This window comes from Ictidomys tridecemlineatus, chromosome 7 (genome assembly GCF_052094955.1).
Source record: "Ictidomys tridecemlineatus isolate mIctTri1 chromosome 7, mIctTri1.hap1, whole genome shotgun sequence".
Lineage (NCBI taxonomy): Eukaryota > Metazoa > Chordata > Mammalia > Rodentia > Sciuridae > Ictidomys > Ictidomys tridecemlineatus.
Window position 1 is genome coordinate 190,182,018 of NC_135483.1, and position 21,817 is coordinate 190,203,834.

General features: G+C 43.3%; 1 protein-coding gene across 9 annotated transcripts in view; it reads left to right on the forward strand.

Moving 5' to 3' along the window:
* LOC120883708 (olfactory receptor 11H7-like) overlaps positions 1-21,817 on the forward strand; it is a 63,071-nt gene that overhangs the window by 16,908 nt on the left and 24,346 nt on the right. For 4 of the 9 annotated variants that reach the window (XM_078018175.1, XM_078018177.1, XM_078018176.1 and 1 more), the window contains exon 2: positions 11,410-18,751. The exons of 4 other annotated variants lie outside the window; for them this stretch is intronic. In XM_078018175.1, coding sequence (XP_077874301.1) covers positions 11,410-12,347 — 938 coding nt within the window. In that variant the 3' untranslated portion in view covers positions 12,348-18,751. Of the gene's footprint in view, positions 1-11,409; positions 18,752-21,817 lie in introns of those variants that run through there. One more of the 9 variants, XR_013424366.1, reaches the window with a different exon arrangement.

A 21,817-nucleotide genomic window follows, 5' to 3' on the forward strand; every position in this document is an offset into this window, starting at 1 on the left:
CGAGACCAGCAGTCCCCAAATCAAGACACAGACTAAATGGAAAACATATAAAGTCAGGGCAGGATGAAAGTCTGTATCAAATGTAGATACTCAAGTTAGTTCAAATTGTTAATAATAGCAACCAGAGGATGACAGTGTGAGCCTGATTCTTAGGTAGAATTTGCAACTGCCAAATTTCTCTCTCTCTCTCTTTTGTTAATTATGTGAAACTGAGCCCATGGATGAGGGTGGCCAAAGAGTTGGTGAAAAGGAAGGTGGGAACTTTATAGCTATACTGGAAGGTTCCTCAGTACTGGAGCAACTCTCACTACGTGGGAGGGACACAGCCCTGCCTTTGTTGGATCCACATCGTGGGATTTATGTGTGCCAGCCATTATCCCTTATCTGAGGTCCACCTTCCCCTCCCAGGGGGCCTTGCATCATGCACTTGTGTTGTCACCTGAATCTGCTCAGTTGTACTGCATGTGAGAACCCCTACGATGATGGACTGGTCGTCTGTTCTTGATGGGGTAGCCTCTCCATACCCTGCATCTTGACGAATTTAAGCCTGTTCGTCATTTGGATCCAGACACGACGTTAGTCAGGATCAAGATCTAGCTGACTGTACTCTTCAAACACTTGTGTGTCCTTCAGTTAGGTTCAATTAGGTTCTTTCTGCATCATTTTCCTCCTGCAAAAGTGCAAATTGCAATAATGCAAATTGTAAAAATGGCATTATAAACAATAAATATATTTTTATTTGGTAAGTCCATTAAATAAAAAAAATAATAAACATAGTGGTCATATGTCAGTCTGACTTTATCACATTTGCTCGCATTTCCTAGGCAGGCTTTGGCAGTTACAGGCTCCAGAGGGTTTCTACCTGCTCTGTCTTCCTCCAGTAGCCTCACTAGACATCCTGGGCCCTGGGTTTTTTCAGCAGGGCTCTTTTGCTATGACTGAGCCGACTAGGATCCATCCAACATCTCCTGTCTGGGCTTTCGTGCAAGAGAAGGAAGAGTTCCTCCTCCAGATCCTCTTCTTGGGAAAAAGAAATGAACTCACCTTTCTCCAACCAAAGTGTTGCCGTTTTCATACATTTTCTCCAACTTAAAAAATAGGAAATCGGTCTGTTTTTGCCTTTTCTCTTATAAACTGCCCCAGAGTTTATTTCTGTTCCCCATTCTTAAATCAATGAAGTAAAGTTTTTCGAGGGCAGTGGGCTCATCTTTTTTTTTTTTTTTTTTTTTTTTTTTAGAGAGAGAGAGAGAGAGAGAGAGAGAGAGAGAGAGAGAGAGAGAATTTTTTTTTAATATTTATTTTTTAGTTTTCGGTGGACACAACATCTTTGTTTGTATGTGGTGCTGAGGATCGAACCCGGGCGCACTCATGCCAGGCGAGCGCGCTACCGCTTGAGCCACATCCCCAGCCCAGTGGGCTCATTTATTCATCTCTGCTGGCTCAGTATTTAGCACAGTGTCCGACCCATGGTAGGTGCTCATTGAATGAATAAATGAGCAAATGAGTGGATGAGTGGGCAAGGACTGTATACAGAGAAAATGGGGTATGGGCAGGAATTGAAGAATTCCTCTGACTCAATGATTTGTACATTCAAAAATGATTTAATGATAGACAACTGGTGTTTACAAAGTTAGTAATATTCTGTGTCATCCATACTGAGAATATAAGTTCCATTCGAAAAATACAAACTATATTTACAAATTGCAAAAATGACATTAAAAACAATAAATAAATTTTTATTTGGGAAGTCCATTAAATAAAAGAAATTAATATAATGGTTGAACTTTAAGAAAATCATGGGAAAAGTATGAAACAGCCATTTGCTCTCCACACATGATTTAGAATTCTATGCTAATTCTAAAAGGCAAATATAAATACTAATGAAAATAACAAAAACTTTAATAACTTGGAACGAATAGATTTTGCTATGGAAAAATGCAAGTCCATCAGCATGGTAATAGAATTTGCTATGGCGGATGGGCTTATGTCTCTGCCAAAGTAATTATAAATATATAGGCCTCTTACAACTGGGAGAAATTGATTATACAGTAATTAGGTAACAGTTCACATTCATAATCTATTATGTGCTAAAAGTGCTCAGAGAAGGCCAAAGGTTAAGTTATTCCCTGGATTTTCAGTTTCAATTTTAATATTTATTTAAAATTATATAGTATTTAGATCTAAAGAGCCAACTTTACACAGCACATACTATCAAGTATATTATATACTAAGTAAAGAAACCTAATAAAGATAAAAGTATTCAACCAAGCCATTCATATTACACGTACATTTCAAAACTAAGGGATTTCTTTCTCATCTGCAAAACTAATCACAGGATATAAAAATCGATAGTAAGAATAGCTATAATTAAGTTATATTTTAATTTAGAGAAACAGAATTACGTCTGACGGTTAACAATAATCCCAACTGCTAGATCAGAGAGAGCTAAAGAGCTTCATGGAATCTGCTGATTTCAGCTTTGCTAAGACTTGCACCAATAAAACACCTGGTTTATGGCTAAAGCTGGGTGTGTTCTGCAGAGACAGACAGGGTTTGCCTTATTGCTTTAGGTGGGGCTGCTGTCTTAACTGTGCAATTAATGAAAACGACTGACTTGAAGAGGGGATTGGCAACCAGCAAAGCAAAGCTCACCATGTTGGCTACTATGTGCTGTGTTATAGGCTTTAATAACGCCAAGGTCCTACACAAACAAATTAACTTTTAACCAGCTTAAAACTTGCCAGAATGCAGCATTAAAATAACATCAGCATATTTCAAAGGAAATACTACAAGATGAACTCCAGAGACAAACCAATAGCCCAAAGGCAACATCTTGTCTGCTTCTGGAACATAGTATTAACAATGAATCACATGCTCAGTAATGTACAGATTGTTGTTTATTCTTTGTAGCTTATTGACATCACACTGACCTTTGACATCTGGGAGAGAGGGAAGAAGGGAGAAAGATCAGAAAACTCATAGGATTCAGGATTGGCCAAACTGTGATGTCACAGTTACTGTGGTGGCTCTAGTTTTTCAATCTAAGCTGGGGGCACTTGGTAGTTGAAATCCACTAACTAATTGAATAGTTATCTGTTGAGATGCCTACTGGTTCCTTGTCCTGTCTCATGCCAATCATAAGAGAACTCTTATGATTTTATTTCAGGATAATTTATATATATATATATATATATATATATATATATATATATATATATATATAGAGAGAGAGAGAGAGAGAGAGAGAGAGAGAGAGAGTAGTTGGACAGAATGCCTTTATTTTTTTTTACTTATTTTTATGTGGTGTTGCAGATTGAACCCAGTGCCTCACACATGCTAGGCAAGCGCTCTACCACTGAGTCCCAGCCGCAGCCCTCAGAATACTGTAATTTCTGATAAATTCATTACTTAGGTTTTAATTGAGATTCATGAAATATGTGAATTTTCATATATGCTGCTATTATAGTACGTGCTGCACAATCTTTTTCTGAAATCCTGGAAGGACTCCTACATCTTATTTTTATTTACATATCGGTACATATAGAAAAGACTGAAATATGTCATCAGATTGTATCCTTTGTTCTTGAAGATATCATTGTTAGTAATAAGTTATAACCACTTATCATTATTTAAATTATAAGATGAAGAAATGCCATCACCATTGCCATCTGTTTTTAAAGATATTTCTTTATGCTCTAGGTTGGGTAAAGATGCATGTTCATGTTGCTTTTAGAGATGTGTGTTTAAATGTAAGTATTTTAGAGAAAGAAAACATTCTATTAAAGCCAGGGGCTGACTCTTTAGAATAACCAATCTCAGGAGCCCTTTGAAGAATGTCTGTAGATCAAAATTTTGGTTGGAGGGGGCTGGGGATGTGGCTCAAGTGGTAGCGCGCTCGCCTAGCATGCGTGCGGCCCGGGTTCGATCCCCAGCAGCACCACATACCAACAATGATGTTGTGTCCGCCGAGAATTAAGAAAAAATAAATAAATGTTAAAATTCTCTCTCTCTCTCTCTGTGCCCCCCTCTCTCTCACTCTTTCTTTAAAAAAAAAAAAAAAAAAAAAAAAAAAAAAAAAAAAATTTTGGTTGGAAAAAAGTGGAGGAGGAAGCTGGAGAATTTCCCTCCACGTGAAGAAGGCAGGTTGAGACTTAGGGTTGATTCCCGGGGAGACTCTCATCAGGGGATCGTGTAATTTTCCTGTCCTCAGAAGTGAGAGTACCTAAGGAGGCTTTGTGATTTCACCCGTCCTCACGTCACCCTGTGAGCTGCCTCTGCAGGACGGACCTCGGCCTGATGCTCAGCAATCACCCATTCCCTCCCACCCTTCCTGCTCTTTTTGAGAAGAATAACCGAGGAGACTGTCTAAGCTTTGTGGACTGAAGTGATTTTCAAAATTCCAAGAAGGGAGGTCCTAGAACAGAGCAAAACATAAGGAGAGGTCCTTGGGGGGGGGCGTGTTTATTGTAGGGAGGAGGTGGTCTGATCCTAGGGGAGGTGGTGAACATTCTGGAAGCGTCTGCTTCTCTTCCTTGACTTTCTGCCAGCAGCCGATGAGCACGTGGCCTCGTTTCTGCACTTCCCGGTCAGCTCGTGGGTTCTGCCCGTCAGCAGTGACTCAGACACGGGCTCTGACCTTGGCGGCAGACACGGCTTAACGGACCCTAAACACCAAGAAGTAAAGGACCTCCTCCATCTCCGAGATCGCAGTCTTTGTTTCTTCAGAATTCCCCACGTGGGTCCTGAGAGGGGTCTGGCTGGACCCAGGGGAAACCATTCAGCCACCCAGACCCAGATGGCAGCTGGCAGCCTCCTCTTCCTGCCGTAGCCCTGTGCTTGGGCTGCGTAACAAAAGTCAGCACACTGGGCGCCTTAGACTCCTCAGGGCTTGGGGGTTAGAAGTGCAACCTAAGGTGTCCTCGAAGGTCTCTCTCCTTGGCTGGCAGGTGGCCTCCACCCTCCCGTCCCTTTACATGGTCTTTTCTCTCTGTGTACGACATCCTCATGCCGGTCTCGACCTCCTCTTAGGACCCAAGGACACCAGTCAGACTGGATCAGGGACCATTAATAGAATCGTTTTACCTTATTGACCTCTTTAAAGGTCCTATCACTAAATACAGTCACATTCTGAGGCACTGAGGTTTAGGACTTCAACAGAGTTTTAGGGGGACGTTACTCTGTCTAGGACACCTGCTCAATAACCAGGATTTTTCACCTACCCAACCTTGGTGCTGTTGGGGGAAAAAAATGCTAAACAAACAACAAGAACAAAACATGGCCTCAGACACCAGAGGGGCTGGGGTTGAAGTGAGGGTTCACATCAACCCGAAGCTCCCTCCCCAAATGTTCTGCAGTCACCTTCTCCACACCTCTGCAGCCTGCTGGGAGACCTGCTCCCCACCTCTGCAGCCTGTTGGGAGGACCGCATGGAGCATGCGTGGGGCCCTTAGATGTTGGCCTGGTGCACCTGGCCCACGGGCTTAGAGAGGGGCACCCAGGCTGGGACTCCCTGGTCCAAATTCTAGAATCATTGTCCTTGGCCAAGTTACTTCTTCCTCCATTCCCCAATTTTCCAAGTTACTTCTTCCTCCATTCCCCAATTTTCTGAATAGTGGGAATATGGTAGTATTGACTTCATAGGCTTTTTGCATGGATTAAAGACATGGGCACCTCCTAAGCCATCTTGTAGGTCAGTCAACCACACTGTCCTTGGGCATATTTTGCATCTGTCATTGTCCTTCTCTTTTGCTCCCTTCCAGTCTCGTCCTGTTGTCCCCTTGGATTTTGTTTGAAGTGGGGTGTCTGTTCAGCAGGGTCACTTTGTGGACCCTCCAAGGTGAGAGAAGTGGAAAATCCTCTCAGCTCAGTGACCCAGAGCTCAGGATCTAGAGCCCAAGGTGGTGACTGCCCTCCAATCTGTCTTGCTCACCCAAAGTCCTAGCATGCTCCTGCTGCTGACCAGGAGGGCATAGGATGGGGAGCTGCATGGACCCCCACAGTTCATAGTCTCCTGGAAACTGGGCTCAGAGCACGTGTCCCTCCTGGGGGAGCCATTAGCACCATCTTTACCTACTGATACAGAACCAAAGACCAATCAAATGAGAGTAGGCAGAGACTATGTCCTCTGAGCTCATGTTCTGGCAGAGACTCGGGGGCCAGCAGAGGAGTGAGAAAGCTTTATAGTGGGAAAAGGGGAGGCTTCAGGTGTGCCCTGAGCTGAGGCTGCTGGCAGGGGGAAGCTGCGGATAAGCTAAATAGGAGAGGGACAGCTGACGTGATTGGTTAGGGGCATATTTGACTTTCCCTGTTTGGTCCCAGGTGTGTTATGTTTTTAGAACCCAAAGATAAAAAATGCAGGACAGAAATTAGGATAAGTGCCAGCGAGTGATCAAGTCTTGGCTGTTTGGGGCCAATTTTTACAGGCTTTATTCTTTGGCTTCCTGGTTGTCATTACAGCAGTCTGGCTTCCTGCGAGCCTGACCGCTCAGGCTGGCTTCCTGGTCTGGTGACCGGACATAAGAGATTGGGTTCCTGGGTTGGTTGCTGCAGATGGTAGGTCAGAGTTTTATTTTTATATATGGCCTGGTCATTTCTCCTTATATTCTCTCTGTCCCCAAGGGAAGCATGTTGTGTTCAGGGTTTGCCCTGAGCAAGGCTCTTAAGGAGGCCATCTGGTGTGCTTTGTCACCTGCCACAGGACTTTTGCAGAGAGTGGGGGTGGCTGGCTCTGATTTGGTCAGGGTGCTTGGAGATAATAACGTAACTCTCTGCTGAGGTCTCTTGGCTCCTGTGTCTATCTCAAAGTGGAAACCAAAGTAATGTTTTGGGTTAGAAGGAAGTTGTTGTTCCCCATTTTAGAATTTCAGAAGGCAGCTCTAAGAACTGTCTCTAAATGGAGTTAATATGTAGAAAGGGGAACTAATTACATGGCCTTGGCTGTCCCAAATTCCTGGTATGCAAATATACTTCTGAGAAGAATGGATTTGGAGACGGGGAGATTCTGGGTGTATGATCCTAAAGAAATTCCTGATCTTCCTGAGGTCTCATAAATAAATTAAGGGAAATAAAACCTGCTTTCATTTATTATGCAGATTTCCAACCCTCTTGAAATTCATATATATGAAAAGTATTTAAGCCACTTCTTGTGGTTCAAGGGTCCACTGTGCAAATTTCCTTTTTGCTGGGCCACATGCTCTGCAGTCAGGGTTCCTGTCCAATACCACCCTGGGCAGACGGCACTTTGTCCTAGCTCTTCACCTCTGGTGGGCATCACAATGGTTACCATTTTATCTCCACTTGTATCTAATTACTTCAAAATGTGATAGTAAGAAGTGTGAATCTACAAGCTTCCTTTTTCTTCTGTTATTAGTGCATTACAGTTATACATAATTGTTGGGTTTGTTTTCACAAGATCATGTATGCATGGAATCTGGTTTATTCCATTTCAGTCCCCAACGCCTCACCCCCATTTTCTCTTCATTCCTCTTTCCCACTATTCTCCTTCTTCTACTCTAGTAGTCCTTCTTTCTGAAGGAAATTTGGTTATTTTTGATGGGTGCTTTATAAATCCACATAAGGGCAGAATTCACTGTGGTGTATTTGTACATGCACGTCATGTAATTTTGTTGATTTCATTCCACATTTCCTTCCCTTTCCTGTCCTTCTCTCTCCATCTCATTCTTCTATACCACTGACCTTCCCTATGCCTTTGTGATATCCAACCCTGCTCCCATTTCCCCTTATTTTACTCAGCTTCCCCTTATGAGAGAAAACATTTGACTCTGGATTTTCCAAGTTTGGCTTATTTCACTTAGCATGGTATTCTCCAATTCCATCCACTTACTGGAAAATTCCATAATTTACTTTTTTTAAAAAAAATTGTTTTCATTGGTTATACATGACAGTAGAATGTATTTTGACTGTTATACATATATGGAGTATAATTTCCCAATCTTCTGGTTGTACATGATATGGAATTACATCGGTCCTGTATTCATATATGTATAAAGGAATGTAATCTCCTATTCATGCTACTATCTTTCCTATTCCTATTCTCTTTCCATCCCCTTCATTCCCTTATATTTAATACAAAGTATTTTTATTCTTCCTTACCACCCTCCCCCCCCCACCTTATTGTGAGTTAGCAGCCACATATGGGAGAGAACATTTGGCCCTAGGTTTAGGGGGATTGGCTTATTTCACTTAGCACGATATTCTCCAGTTGCATCCATTTACCAACAAATGCCATCCATAATTTCATTTTTTTATAGCTGAGTAAAACTCCATTGTGTATAAGTTCTGTATTTTTTTAGACCATGTATCTATTGGTGGGCATTTGGGCTAGTTCCATAAATTGACTATTGTGAATTGCACTACCTAAAAGTATTGACATGGCTGTATCATTATAGTATACTAATTTTAGTTCTTTTGGATAAATACTGAGGAGTGGCATATCTGGGTCATATGGTGGTTCCATTCCTAGGTTTTTGAGGAATCTCCATACTTCTTTCCAAAGTGGTTGAACTAATTTGCAGTACCACCAGCAATGTAAGAGTGTATCCTTTCCCCACATCCTCCCCAGCATTTGTTATTATTTGTATTCTCGACAACTGGCAAGGCTGCTTCTTACTCCCAAAATAAGTTTGAACCCTTGGAGTGGTATGGAGGTCCTCCAAGTCTGGTCCTGAGTGCCCTGAACAAACCTGCTCTCCAGTAAATCCCAGCTAATACTCACGCCTGCAGCATCAGGTAGGGTTCACCTTGGCTCCCACTGTTTCTCTTTGCCTGCAATCAGCATCTCTCCTCTTCCTCCCCACCTCACCCCTGCTCTGTTTCATGTTAATTCTCATCCTTGAAAGACCTCACTTCTTCCAGGAAGCCTTCTCTGACTTCTTCGGACCACAGCGCTCACTTATTTTCTCACAATACTTCCAAAGCACACCTGGCTTTCTTGCTCATTTGGTGAATAAGTAAAACTAAACAAGTTCTTGGTGAGAGTTATCTAATTAAACCGTAATCTGCATTATCCACTAAACAATGAGTTCAGGGGTCAGAGACTCTTACTGCCTTATACCCTCACTGAGGAGGAATATGCATTATATGTCTCAGTGCTCAATGGAGGTTGGTTGAGAACAAGAGCAAAACAATGTGTCCCGTGGGCTAGGGAGGCAGCAATTAAGGAGGAAGTGTTGATAAGAGCAGATGTGCAGTCTTCTGTTTAATATCGAGGGGTTCTCATGTAAGATTTTCATTGAAAATCTACCACTAAAAGAAGCTTGACCACCAATGACTTTGAGAATGACACGACCTTTACAATTTCTATTCCTCTCTGTAGAACTGGAGAGTAGAGAAAATAAATGCCTGGGGTTTATAAGCAAAATCCATCCGCTCTGGGAAGATTCTCCATAAAAGGGGACCACAAAATATCCAGCAAAAAGGAACGAGGTCTTCAGTGGGAGATTTCTTGCGGAGCTGGGTAGCATTTAGGTGCTCAGGATGGTGGAGTAGTGACATCTCCATTGTGATAAGTCCTTTGGGAAATCAATCTGCTCTACCTCTTCTGGGCCTCTTTGTTCTACTTTGAAGTCTAGAGGACAGAATAAAGTGACAAAAACCCATCTAACTAGCTCAAATAACAGAGGGAGGTGCTAGAGTCTTAGAGCCCATAGAGGGAAAAGGAGGCATCTCCATGAAATCAGAAGTTCTGCAGAGAATGCTTGGCCCCTCGTCTGCATGAGCTTCTGTGGCCTCTAGGGCTTCATAGCCTCATTTATCTCTGTCCTCTCCTCCCTCTCTCTCTGTCTCGGTCTCTTCTGCTTGTTCATACTACAACTTAACCCGGAGGCTAGCTACTTAACATCAATCTTTGTGTGCCTTGGGTCAGGTTTTTAAGAGATAGACTCTGGTGGACTCAGTGCAATCTACAGAACGATTTTCAGTTGATGTTGTAGGTCATGGGAAAGGAGTGGGGCAACCAGGGCCACAGGGTACATTGCCCTGGATGGGGTACAGGTGGGCAGGCGACAGCTGCTATCTCCTCGACAGGCTTCACAGCTACAGTGGTGATAGGGTCGTTCAAGGGTCCCCAGCTACCACCCAGTCTGCCATTCATTGCTGTGCCTGCTTGAGAAGGTTTATTGAGGCTACTGTGTCTGCTTTGTCATTTGGCAGCAATCCCATGATTCCAGCAGTTTCCTGGACCTGCAGTCTATTGGCTTCCTAAAAATAAAACAATATTCCTACCTGTGGAGTCTAGCTGGCAAAGGACCCGGGTATAGGAGAACCTGAGAAGGCACTCATTGGGTCTTGCATCTGACATGAGCTTCCTCGTAGTGGTCGAGAGGGCCAGTCCTGGCATGGGGGTTCGAAATCCAAACTCTGGCTCCAGTATGCAAAAGCCATGTGGCCTTGAGGAGGTGGCTGTGTGCCAGTCAACCTTCTATCACTGTAATGCACACCTGAGGTGGTCCACTGATGAGGAGAAGGGGCTCACTTTGGCTTACAGTTTTGGAGGTTCCAGTCCATAGTTGCTGGCCCCACTGCTTTGGGGCAGATGGCAAGGCAGCACATGGACTGAGCAGTAGCACAGGGACACTGCTCACCTCCAGGCCAGGAAGCGAAAGAGGGTCAGGAGGGGGCCTAGAGTTCTGTATCCCCTTCAAGGCCACGTCCCTGGTGACGAAAGCTCTCTCACCAGGCCCCACCATCTCCCAGTAGTTCCATCCTGGGGACTAATCTTTAACACTTAAGCATTTGGGAGACATTCAAGATCCAAACCGTAAATCTTAGCCCTTCTAAGTCTTTTTCATCTCATTTGTGAAAAGTGCATTTTAAAACTGCTTGCTGAGAGATAAAACCTACTGGGGGTCCTGAGGAATATGCTCTGAGACAGGTTTTAACTCCTGGAGAGAGTCCAGCAAATGTCAGCCCTGATCGCCATCATCACTGTTCATCTCCCTTTCGTGGAAGGCCCTGAATGAATGACTCCTCACAGCTCTGGCCCCCACCTCTTCCCCAGACCTCGGCAGGCCCTAGGTGTTAACATGGGCTTAGTGGCTAATCAATTGACTTGATAATATGCTTTAGGCTCTTACTTCAAGCTCTTGCAATCCAAGAAAGAAAAAGATGCATGAAGAATCAGACTGCTGACCTGAATTGGAGCAATCTGCTGGGTGCTCAGAACACATCTTTCAAACCTCCTTTTTTGTATGATTTGCTTATGTGCCCCTCCCTCAACTAAGCAGACGACTTCTGAGGATTTCTCCTATTTCACTGATCCATATCAATACTATCTAAAGTTGTCTTCCTCTATCCCAAGGGATGTGCATCTATTCCTTGAGAAGGGACAGCTGAGAGTCACAAGAGCAGCTTCAGCACAGAGTCACTTATTCTTGTCCCTTTCTCCTCCAGGAGCTGAGCCAGCCCCAAAGATCATGAACGTGTCTTCTGAGCATTGCAACATATCAGATTGGCTGAGGCTGGAAGCATCGGTGAAGGCCTCTGTGTATTTGGTTGCTTTCTCCTTCGCCACATTCATCACCATCGTCATTGTCACCATAGTGTCACAGGATCGGAAACTGAGGAAAGAGGTCCGGCACATCCTCCTCTGCCACCATCTGCTGTGCATCTCCTCCTACTGTGGCCTGGGGGTTGTTTTCCAAGGAATGCGGGCCCTGCTGGCCCACAGCCCGCGGCTCATCTGCTGGGTGGTGTTTGGGCTGCAGCTAAGTGTTGGAGAAGGGATTCTCTTCACTCTGGCCTTGATGGCTCTCAACACTTACCTGGCGATTTGCTGGCCACTGAAATCTCTGTCCTTGGTGGGTTCAGTTAAGTACAGGATTCTGGCTGGAACCTGGACGACCATAATACTCAAGAATGTCTGCTTATTTCTCATCGAGGTCACTAACTTAGCCCCCATTGCTGTTTTTAAGTTGGAACCCCTATGCCCTGTGACCTTGAATAGCATTCCTGCCAGAGCCATGGGCTTGGTTTTCCTGTTCCTTCCTTTATCTGTCATTCTTCTAAGTTACTCTCTGATCTATCGAGAAGGGAAACGAGCCGGCCATTTTAACAGGTCCAACCTCAAAGCGAGGAAAACAGTTCTTATTCATTTAGTGCAGATAAGTTTACACGTATTGCCAACCCTGATCATCTTGGGTGTAGGCAAGAGGTGTGGGGTGTCTTTCTTTGCTCTAAATCTGGTGCTTTTTGGTGTCTTTGCATTTGCCCAGTGTTTTAACCCGCTGGTCTACGGGCTTCAGAACACAGAGCTGCGGAGCAGGTTGCACCACGAGGTGTGCTGTCGCCTGGGCTCTGGTCACACGAGGAGCAGCAGAGGGCCAGTCTAACAAAACTCCGCCAGTTTGAATGGATAACTCCAATGCTGAGAGACACATCAGCAAGGGCCAGGACCTGCCTTTGACTCAACCCCAAATGGGTATCTTTATTTGGTTACGGAAGTACCTGAGTCAACCAAAATGATGTTTTGCCGCCACGTACACTGAACTGGCCCCTGTGAAATCATCTTCGTGTCTTTAATTTTAAACTGAGATCAACATCTCTCACAGCCTGCCCCACTGGTAATCCAGGCCTATGGGGTGGTTCTGAGGGAAACGGAGAAGGGCTGAGGCAGCCGCGGCAAGATGTCAAGTGAGGAGGTCAGGGGCAGGGCCAGAATGGGAGCAGGGAGAGGGTCTTCTGACAAGGCCAGCTTCCTGCTTGATGAAGTCCTCATGGACACAAGCAGGGACCCAACCAGACAGACATTCCTGTACTCGCGCTCCCAAGCAGGGGACCCAGTAGAAACACTAAGACAGACATGGGGACAGAGGAGCATCCATGAAATGAAAGGAAATGAATGTAGGGAAAGTGTGGATGGGGGAGGGGATAAGGAAAGGAGGAAATTGCAGAGACCATAAAAGAACAGGCCAAACTCCCCACTGGGTTCTCAGCTCTGGGGCCCCTTCTCTCTGGAGAAGTCTCTTTCTGTATCTCTGTTGCTTTTGCAACAAACCTACTTCTTGCTTGCTGTCTCTGTCCTGTTCTTCCCTTCTTTGCTGAACAGAGACAACCCACCCAGCACCCCTAGATGGTAACGGTTCTATGGTCAACAGTCTCATTCTCCTCTGCTCTGCCCTGATCTGTAGCTACCTCATGATCCACAACGGCTGTCAGTGCGTCTATCATGACACTCACACTCCAGCCAATAAGAAGGAAGCAGGGGCAAAGAAGGGATCGAATCTTCCTTCTCATGACACTTTCTAGGAGTTACACAAAACATCACCTTGCTTCTAACTGCCCCAGACTTGGTCAAATGGCTATGCCTGGCCTTAACAAAGGCTGGGAATAAGCTTCAGTTGGGAAGCAGCATCCCCAGCTAAAAACTGGAGTTCTTTATACCATGAAAGGAGGGAAGAAGATATTGGAAGGCCAAGTTGTTTCAAGGACCATTTTCCTCCCAACCAAAAAAAAAAAAAAAAAAAAAAGACAAGGGATGAGTCATGATCACCACAAAGAGCCTGCACTTCAATGTTATATATAAACAGAGTCAAGTCTTCAGGACCCAGGAAGCTTCCCTTGCTTGATGTTAACAGTTCTCGAAAAACAAGAACATCGAAACGGCTTAGACATGGGCGCCAATTCAAAACCTAATTCTAAGCAAGTCTGAGGTGGGGGCATGAAATAAATTCCTTCACAGAAGTTTGCGTGTGGGTTTCTGTGTTTTCTCAGAGGACTCATTTCAGAATTGGTCAGGATTCAGTTCTAGAGACAGCAGTCATCATTCTTGGTATTTTAAGCAAAAGGACTCGACCCAGGACTCAGAAGCTTAACAAAGCCACTGGAAGGGCCTGAGGAGCAGAAGTCAGGGGCCAGTGATTGACGTCAAGGGTGAACCTCTGCCGTGGGGTCTGCTGCCACCATGGTCCCCGCTACCTCCAGACCCCACATCTTTGTGACCTGACTTTCCAGAAGGAACGAGATGGTCCCCGTCTCCTTCTGCTTCTACATGTCACACGACTGTCTCTTACTGGTGTCACCTGGCTGGCTCTGGAGCCCTAGAAGCAAGGAGTCTGGAAAATGCAGTTCCTGGTTTCACAGATTGGGTGGTGCAGGAGGTCACCACAAAAGGGGAGGGAAATGAGGGCAAAAGGAGCCGCTCACAGGAGCCCCCTTACCACTGAGTTTTGTTTACAGGGCAGAGCAACAGGGACAGAAACAAAAGGACTAGTTACTGAGCAACTATGACGCTCCCTGACACCGTGAGAGGCACTTCACCTATGTCAATCCTGCACACCAACTCTACAATGTGCTTCTAGTTATTACTGATTTACAAACGAGAAAAGCAGAGGCTTGGGAATGTCCTACCTGAGCTCAGAGGTCAGGACATTTCCTCACCCTTGCTACCCCCCTTACGCTGCCCAGCGGGATCACCACTGGGAGCTGGGCCAGTTGCTTGGGGATTCAGGCCTGGGTTTCCCATGTGTCCTGGGTGTGGACACCCAGCCGGGAGAAGCAGCATCTCCCTCCTCTCCACACGCAGGCCTCCCTTGCATTCAGAGACCAGGGGCTCCTCCTCTGCCTTTGTGCTGCTCCTGGGCTTCAAGGTCTGCTGTCTCCTCTCAGAGAAGTCAAAGCGCCACCTTGTCTTTTCCAGAGTTCAAGTGTCTTTCCAGGATGGTGCCAGGTCTTCTTTGTCCCCAACACCCAACTGGAGCTTGCTAGACCGCAGGCACCCAGATGAGAAAGAGACCCATGACCTGTGAATCCGGCTTTGTTCACTGTCCCACCCTACAAAAGCCATGCTTTCTCTGTCACAATATTAAACAATATGAGAGCCAAGACTATCTTTGTCTCCCAGAAAGTGAAAAAAAAAAAAGCAAAAAAAAAAAAATTACCAAGCTTAACTCAGTTTTAAATCCTCCATTTACTAAACAACATTCAACTATCCTTAAAAAATTTTAAACTCTATTTTCTGATATCAAAGGGTGACTTTTGCTTGTAACAGCAGTTGAATGCTATATGGTAATTTTATATTTTCACTTGGAAATTATCTTTTAAAACAAATTTTTAAAATTGAGAATCTATTTGTGTAAAATTCAAAAGGTTTGCAATGATTTTTAGTGCAAGTAGGCCTCCTCCCCATTTCTCTAGGTCCTCAGCAGTCTTCTAAGACTCAATAACTTACAAGGGTTTTCTTTTTGTGTGTGTTTTCAAGAACTGACCTACAGAAGGTAAGCTGAGCATTTCCCATATGAAAGGTAACTTTGCTTTTATTCATTTTTTTTTATCTTTATGTGGTGCTGAGGATCTAACTCAGTGCCTCACACATGCTAGGCAAGTGCTCCACCACTGAGCCACAACCCCATCCCCTGTAAGGTAACTTTGATTTTGATATCCTGGATTTGGATTGGAAAGTTATTTAAGTTGGTATTTAGAGTGACAGACAATTCATGACATAAACAATAATGAATTTCATGATGTGCAAATCCTTTGAACCCCCAGAGAAGTACAAACTTGAGCAAGATACAGAAGGGAAGGGGAGAGAGGAAGTGGCTCAAGTCACTTACAGTTAACTGAGTTCTTGTAAAACGTCCTTTTCCATGCAGACGTGGCGCAATGATCCTGAGTTTCAAGTTGGAAAGTGTGGGGTTTGGGGCAAATGTTCAGAAGAGATGGACTTTGCAAATAGCCCTAAGAAAAAATAAGTCATTTAAGGAAGAAATGTGAATTATCTCAGAATTTCCAAGTTTTAACCAACATTTCATATAAATAGGTGCAACCATATCATACTTCCTGAAACCGTTTCTGCTTCTATGTAGATATGCCAAATAAAAACACATATTGACTAATTTAAAAAGCTTGGGCAAAGTATCTAAAAGCAAGATCAGAAAAATAGTTCATAATTTTCATCTTAAAAAATGTTGAATGAATCCAGATTATTATTTAAAAGTAGTTTAAGACACACTTACAAATTTTAAACCTTGTTGTCCTCTGAAAAGTCAAAGGCTATGGCAGGAACTGCCTGCTGATGGCTAAGCAAAGGTATATACATATAATGGAGAGAAAACTGGGCATCTTCCAATGATGGGCATAGGGGAGAGGATGCCCGAGAGGTCTCCTGGGCCAAGAGGACAGTGGGGAGGTCCAGCTGTGGGGTTATTGGAAAAGATGTGTCCCTAAAGTCTTCATGGCAAAGGAGAGGGGCCTCATCTGAGAGGCTGGACAGGTTACCCCTGGCAGCAGAGGATGAAGATGGAGTGAGAAACATCTGGCCAGAGGCAAGCATTGCCCAAGAGTCCAGAGGGGTTAACTCTGAAGATACCACTAAGTGCTACAGGAGAAAAAGAATCATCTTTGGAGTCTGCTTCAATGGAAAATGCAAGCATCTGCTTTTGTTGAGGATGGTGTTTCCTGAACCTTCCATCTCCCAACCTGGAGGAGTCACAAGCATTCTGGAAGTCAAGTGTTGATCCCCGATGCAAAGAAAAGACCATTGACCCCAATTTTAAATCAGATGAAAGCAAGCTTGTATTTGTGTACACAAAGGCTGGCCAGCAACTGTCTCACCCGAAATCTCGGGCCAGAGATCAGCACCCCAGCTCTCCAGGAACACGGTTATATAGCACAAAAAGTTGAGAACTTACAGATAAAAGGATTTCAACAAGCTTAATACAAAGGCAGATAGAAGATTAATGATCTACATGGCATTATATTTCAAGGTGTTTCAAAATTTACGAGGCGCCACTGAGGTTTCAGAGAGGGTTGTTATCTGGCCAGGGAAAGCAGGCATGGGTGAGTTCAAGGCACAGGCAGGAATTCCAAACAAGTTTAGAAATCGCAGTAATTTATAATAAAACAGAAATTAACTTTTCATGACTTTATGATGAGATGGCTCCTAATCTTAAGAAGGAATTAAGGTTGGGGATATAGTTCAGTTGGTAGAGTGTTTGCCTTTCATGCGTAAGGCCCTGAGTTCTATCCTCAGCATCACAAAAAAAAAAAAAAAAAAAAGAATTAGGCTGGGTTCATTGTGAGGAAGTCTAATTATTTCCACCTGCCATCTTATTGCCCCCTTGTAATGTATCTAAAAAGCCACATAACATAACTTTATGATTCCAGGGATTAGGATGGGAACACCTTTTCAGGAGTGCACAGGAGATGTAACTTTTTGCTTATCATGTTTACTAAATTGAGATTATTCTTTGGAACTAAAAATGATCAAAGGACTTTATTATTTAAGACTAGACAAAATGCACATTAGAACTACAAAGGGATATCACTTTGTATCCATTAGGATGACTACCCCATAAAATAAAAAGATTTGGTAAGCTTGTAGAAAAATTGGAAAACTTGTACCCTCTTGGTGGGACTGTAAAATATACAACAAATATGGAAAACAGTATGGCACTTCCTCAAAAAGTTAAAAGTGAAACTACCATAGGATCCAGCAATCCCACTTCTGGGTATATATCCGAAAGAATCGACAGCAGGGTCTTGGAGAGATATTTATACATCACGTTCACTGAAGGAATGGATAAACAAAGTGGGGTATTATTCAGTCTTAAAAGGGAAGGAAATCCTCTCTTGAGCTACATCATGGATTAACTTTGAAGACATTATGCTAAGAGAAATGTGATAGCCACAAAAAAATCTATCTATCTATCTATCTATCTATCTATCTATCATCTATCTATCTATCTATCTATCTATCTATCTATCTATCTATCTATCTATCTATCTATCTATCTCATATGATTCCACTTATGTGAGATACCTAAAGTAGGCAAATTCATGGAAACCGAAATTAGGATGGGGACTTCCAGGAGATGGGAAGACGGGCAAATGTGGAGTTGGTTAATGAATATTGTGTTTTGTTTTCAACATGAAAAAAATTCTGGAGATCTGATTCATGAAAATGTAGATACACAACATCACTGAATTGTATACTTAAAAATGTTACAAAGGTAAAATCTATGTTGTATTTTTTTTAACTACAATTTCAAAAGAAAGTATGTCTAGACAAGAGTGAGGGGTCTCATCCAAGATTTCACAAAAGGGAAAAGTAAAGGTTGAATTCAAAAACACAGTTGGAACAGAGCCTGGGGTAAAAATCATGCTGCTTCTTGCTGCATCCTAGCAGGTCTTGCTGGTACAACAAAAGAGTTATGAGTCAAGCACGATCAAGACTGCTGTTTACTACAAAGGATTTACAGAAAATTCATACACAGCAGGTGTATACATCCCCTAAGTATTCTCTCTCTCTTTCTCTTTCTATGTAGACACACACACACACACAAACACACACATATACACACATATGTGTATATGTATGTGCATATATGCATATGTATGTATGTATACACACAAATATGAATATATGCATAACATATATAGAGAGATACTTGAGATAGTTGTAGGTTTTAGTTGAATCTGGAACATTTCAAACTGTGTAAAAGTCAGATAGACCTTGGTTATGATTATGATTATACTTATAGTTTATGTAGCCATGTGTATATTTTTAAATATAGAACACTCACTGTCATTTGCTTTGCTTTGGGTATGAGAACTTTTTCTACCTGTGTTCTTATTTTCTTTCTTCTTGGTGCTGGGGATTGAACTCGGGGCCTCATGCCTGTGGGGCAAATGCTCTACCACTGAGCTGGACCCCCATCTCCAGTGTTCTCACTTTATCTCCAAATCTCCTACCTTTGATTTCCTAGTTAAAGAAAATAAATTTCTAGGAATTCCCAAATGTTTTTTTTTTTTTAACATTTTAATGTTTATAAAACCAAGGAGTATTGTTTCAACAAAGACACTTAAAAATGGCTGTCCAGCTTCAGTGTCATTGCCTGAATATCTCTGAACCTGGGTATCATACCTGGCAATATCTTGGGATCTGAGTAATCCCACGATGTTTCAGTCAACAGCCTCTGGTCAACCACTGAAGAAAGGAATGAGTTGGGGTCTTTGTTTGGAAACTTCTCATTGACACTCTGTGTTAGACCAAGACATTTACCAGCCACTAGTTCCTCCCTCCGTTAGGGCAATGGGAAACTTGGACTTGCCAAACTCTGGGAAAGCAACACGCATGGTTTGTCTCTTGCTGTGTAACAGATAACCCTCAAACCTTGGCGGGTTAAAACAATGACAGTCACGTGTTACCTCACCATTTGTGTGGCTCAGGAATTCTGGTAGGACATAGGTGTGAGGGGGATGGCTTATCTCTGCCTGGTTATGTTCAAGGGTCCAGCTGGAGGACTTGAGGTCTGCAGGTTGGAGTCACCTGAGAGCTAGATGGAGGCTGGAGGATCCACCCACAGAGCCAGCCAGTTCACCCCCGAGAGCCAGCTCCTCCCCACAGGGACTCCTCCTCCTGTGGCCCCTCAGGACTGCTTGGGTGTCCTCATGCCACCGTGGCTGACCTTCACCAGAGTGAGTAATGTGAGAATGGTGGCCAGGTCAGGTATCCTTTTAGCCTTTTAGCGACCGGGTCTTTCAAGTCACACGATACCAGCAGGGGGGCACTCCGCCTGGCCCACCTGCAAGGGAAAAGGATTCAGGCTCCATTTGGAAGTGGAAATGTCAATAAATCTGTAGATGTATTTTAAAAGCACAGAGTCATGTGGCTGGTTTTACCTATAAGTGACACATGCACCTCTGGAGGAAAACTAAGCTGGTGTGTGATCTCCCATAATCTTGTCCCCTGTCCATACTGAGGAGGCCCATGTTTGTATGGAGGAGCAAAGCTCATTCGTTACATGGGGAAACTGGCCTAGAGAGTAGCCCTGACCTTCAGAGGACCTTGTGTGAGAGGAAATAAGCCTTTGTTTTCAGATACTGAGATTCTGGGACTGTTTGTTATTGCAGCACAACACCGCCTATCCTAGTGAAGCTTTCCAGTATTCAAATTTATAAATCAAGTGTCAGTGGCCCAAAGATAGTCCTGTAAGCTAAAGTATATATTTTAAAATATATATATTGCATTAATAATGCTTCCAATGGCATAGGGCAATGATTGGCAAACCACAACCCACAGACCAAGTTCAGTTCACTCTGTGTTTTTGTATAGCCTATAAGTACGTTTTTACATTTTTAAAGAGCTGAAAAAAATCAAAAGAATTATTAGAGTTCAAAACATGAAAAATCTATGGAATTCAATTTTCATGTTCGAATTTTTTTTTTTTTTTTTTTTTTTGTCCCAGCAGCTTGGGAGGCTGAGGCAGCCTCAGCAAATTAGCAAGACTCTGTCTCAAAATAAAAAATAAAAATGGGCTAGGAATGTGGCTCAGTGATTGAAGAACCCTGGGTGTGATCCCTGGTACCCTCCAAAAATAAATAAATAAATAGAGGGGGACATACCCGTCCATGCCATTCATTTAAGCATTGCCTATGTCTGAGTTTGCTCTTTAGCCACAGGGTTGAGTAACTGTGCCAGAGAGCACAGGGCCTGGCAAAACCTAAATTATTTGCTATCTTGCCCTTTGCAGAGCAAGTTTGCAACGCTGGACCTAGAAAGCGGGAGAGTCTGGCAAAACAAGAGATTTGATGACTTTGAATTAAAATGAGATGTGACTCAGAAAAATTAGACTCAATACACCCTAATTAACTAATATTCTTTGCATGTTTTTTTTTTTTTTTCATGTGCCCCAAGGTGACGCAGGATGAGAAAACCTGTCTGAATAAGTTTAAAAGCTCTTTGAACAGTGTACAAGGCAACTCCTAAGAAGTGAAAAAGCACGGGGCCATGGTTTAATTCGCAACTTGTTTTCCTCTCTTACACTCTCTATGATGTCTTAGACACAATGAAATATGGTTTCATAAAAGATAAAGGGGGGGATGCTTTTCTGGAGAATGCTTTGAAAGGCTAATTATGGTTAACAGGCTTTCTGAATCAGAAGCTCTCTTACACTTACTCATTGCTGGCAATTGACAGAATAAACACCACACAAAGCACCAATTTCTTCCACGTGGTTCTGATAACATGAGCATCAAGATCCAGGAATCTTAACTCAAGGGTGTCCTGGGATTTCAATCAGCAGCTTAGAATACCTGCACAGGTGAGCAGCAGGCATGCCCTTGGGCGGGTGTTGTTCCTCATTTCTCTGAGAAGGGCTCTTCTCCACCACGAAGGGAAACCACAACCAAAGAAGCTCAGACTTTGTGTGAAGTTGTTTTCTGAGGTCTCTGTTGTCAGCACTTGTAAGGATTGCAGCAGAAGGGCCTTTGCTTTCAAGAACGCATCTGTGGCTTTTTGATGATAAAATACACAGAAACAAAAGCCCAAGTCTAGACAGCTGTGTGCTTTCTCTTTTTAAGTTCTCAACTCCTCTGGCGATTTAGTCTTGGACAGTAGGAAGTGAAGTTAACGATGAATTCTAAATCCCTACCCTAGGTTAAAGCTCTTGATTTTGCTGTGCTTCTCCTGGGCATGGCTCCTTCCAGTGCCCCCCACCCTCCCACTACAGAGAGATTTGCAGGAAAAGTTTGGAAAACACATTTGTTACCTTGGAAAGTACAAATATTCAGATTGATCAATTTAGGGGATCAGGTAGCAGTGGGACCAAAATATAGGGTATTTTTTTGTTTTTGTTTTTGTTTTAGAAACTAAAACAGTAGGGATCAGACAGTCGTGTCCTTTTCTTGGTCAGATTTATCAAGGAATAAATGACATACAATGAATTTCATGCTTTCTGCATGTAGTCTGTTGAGTTTTGACAAATGGGAAGCCACATGGCACCACTACAATCAAGACATTCCATTGCCCCAGAAAGTTCGCTCAGATCCTACCCCAGCCTCCGGCAACCACCAATCCATGCTT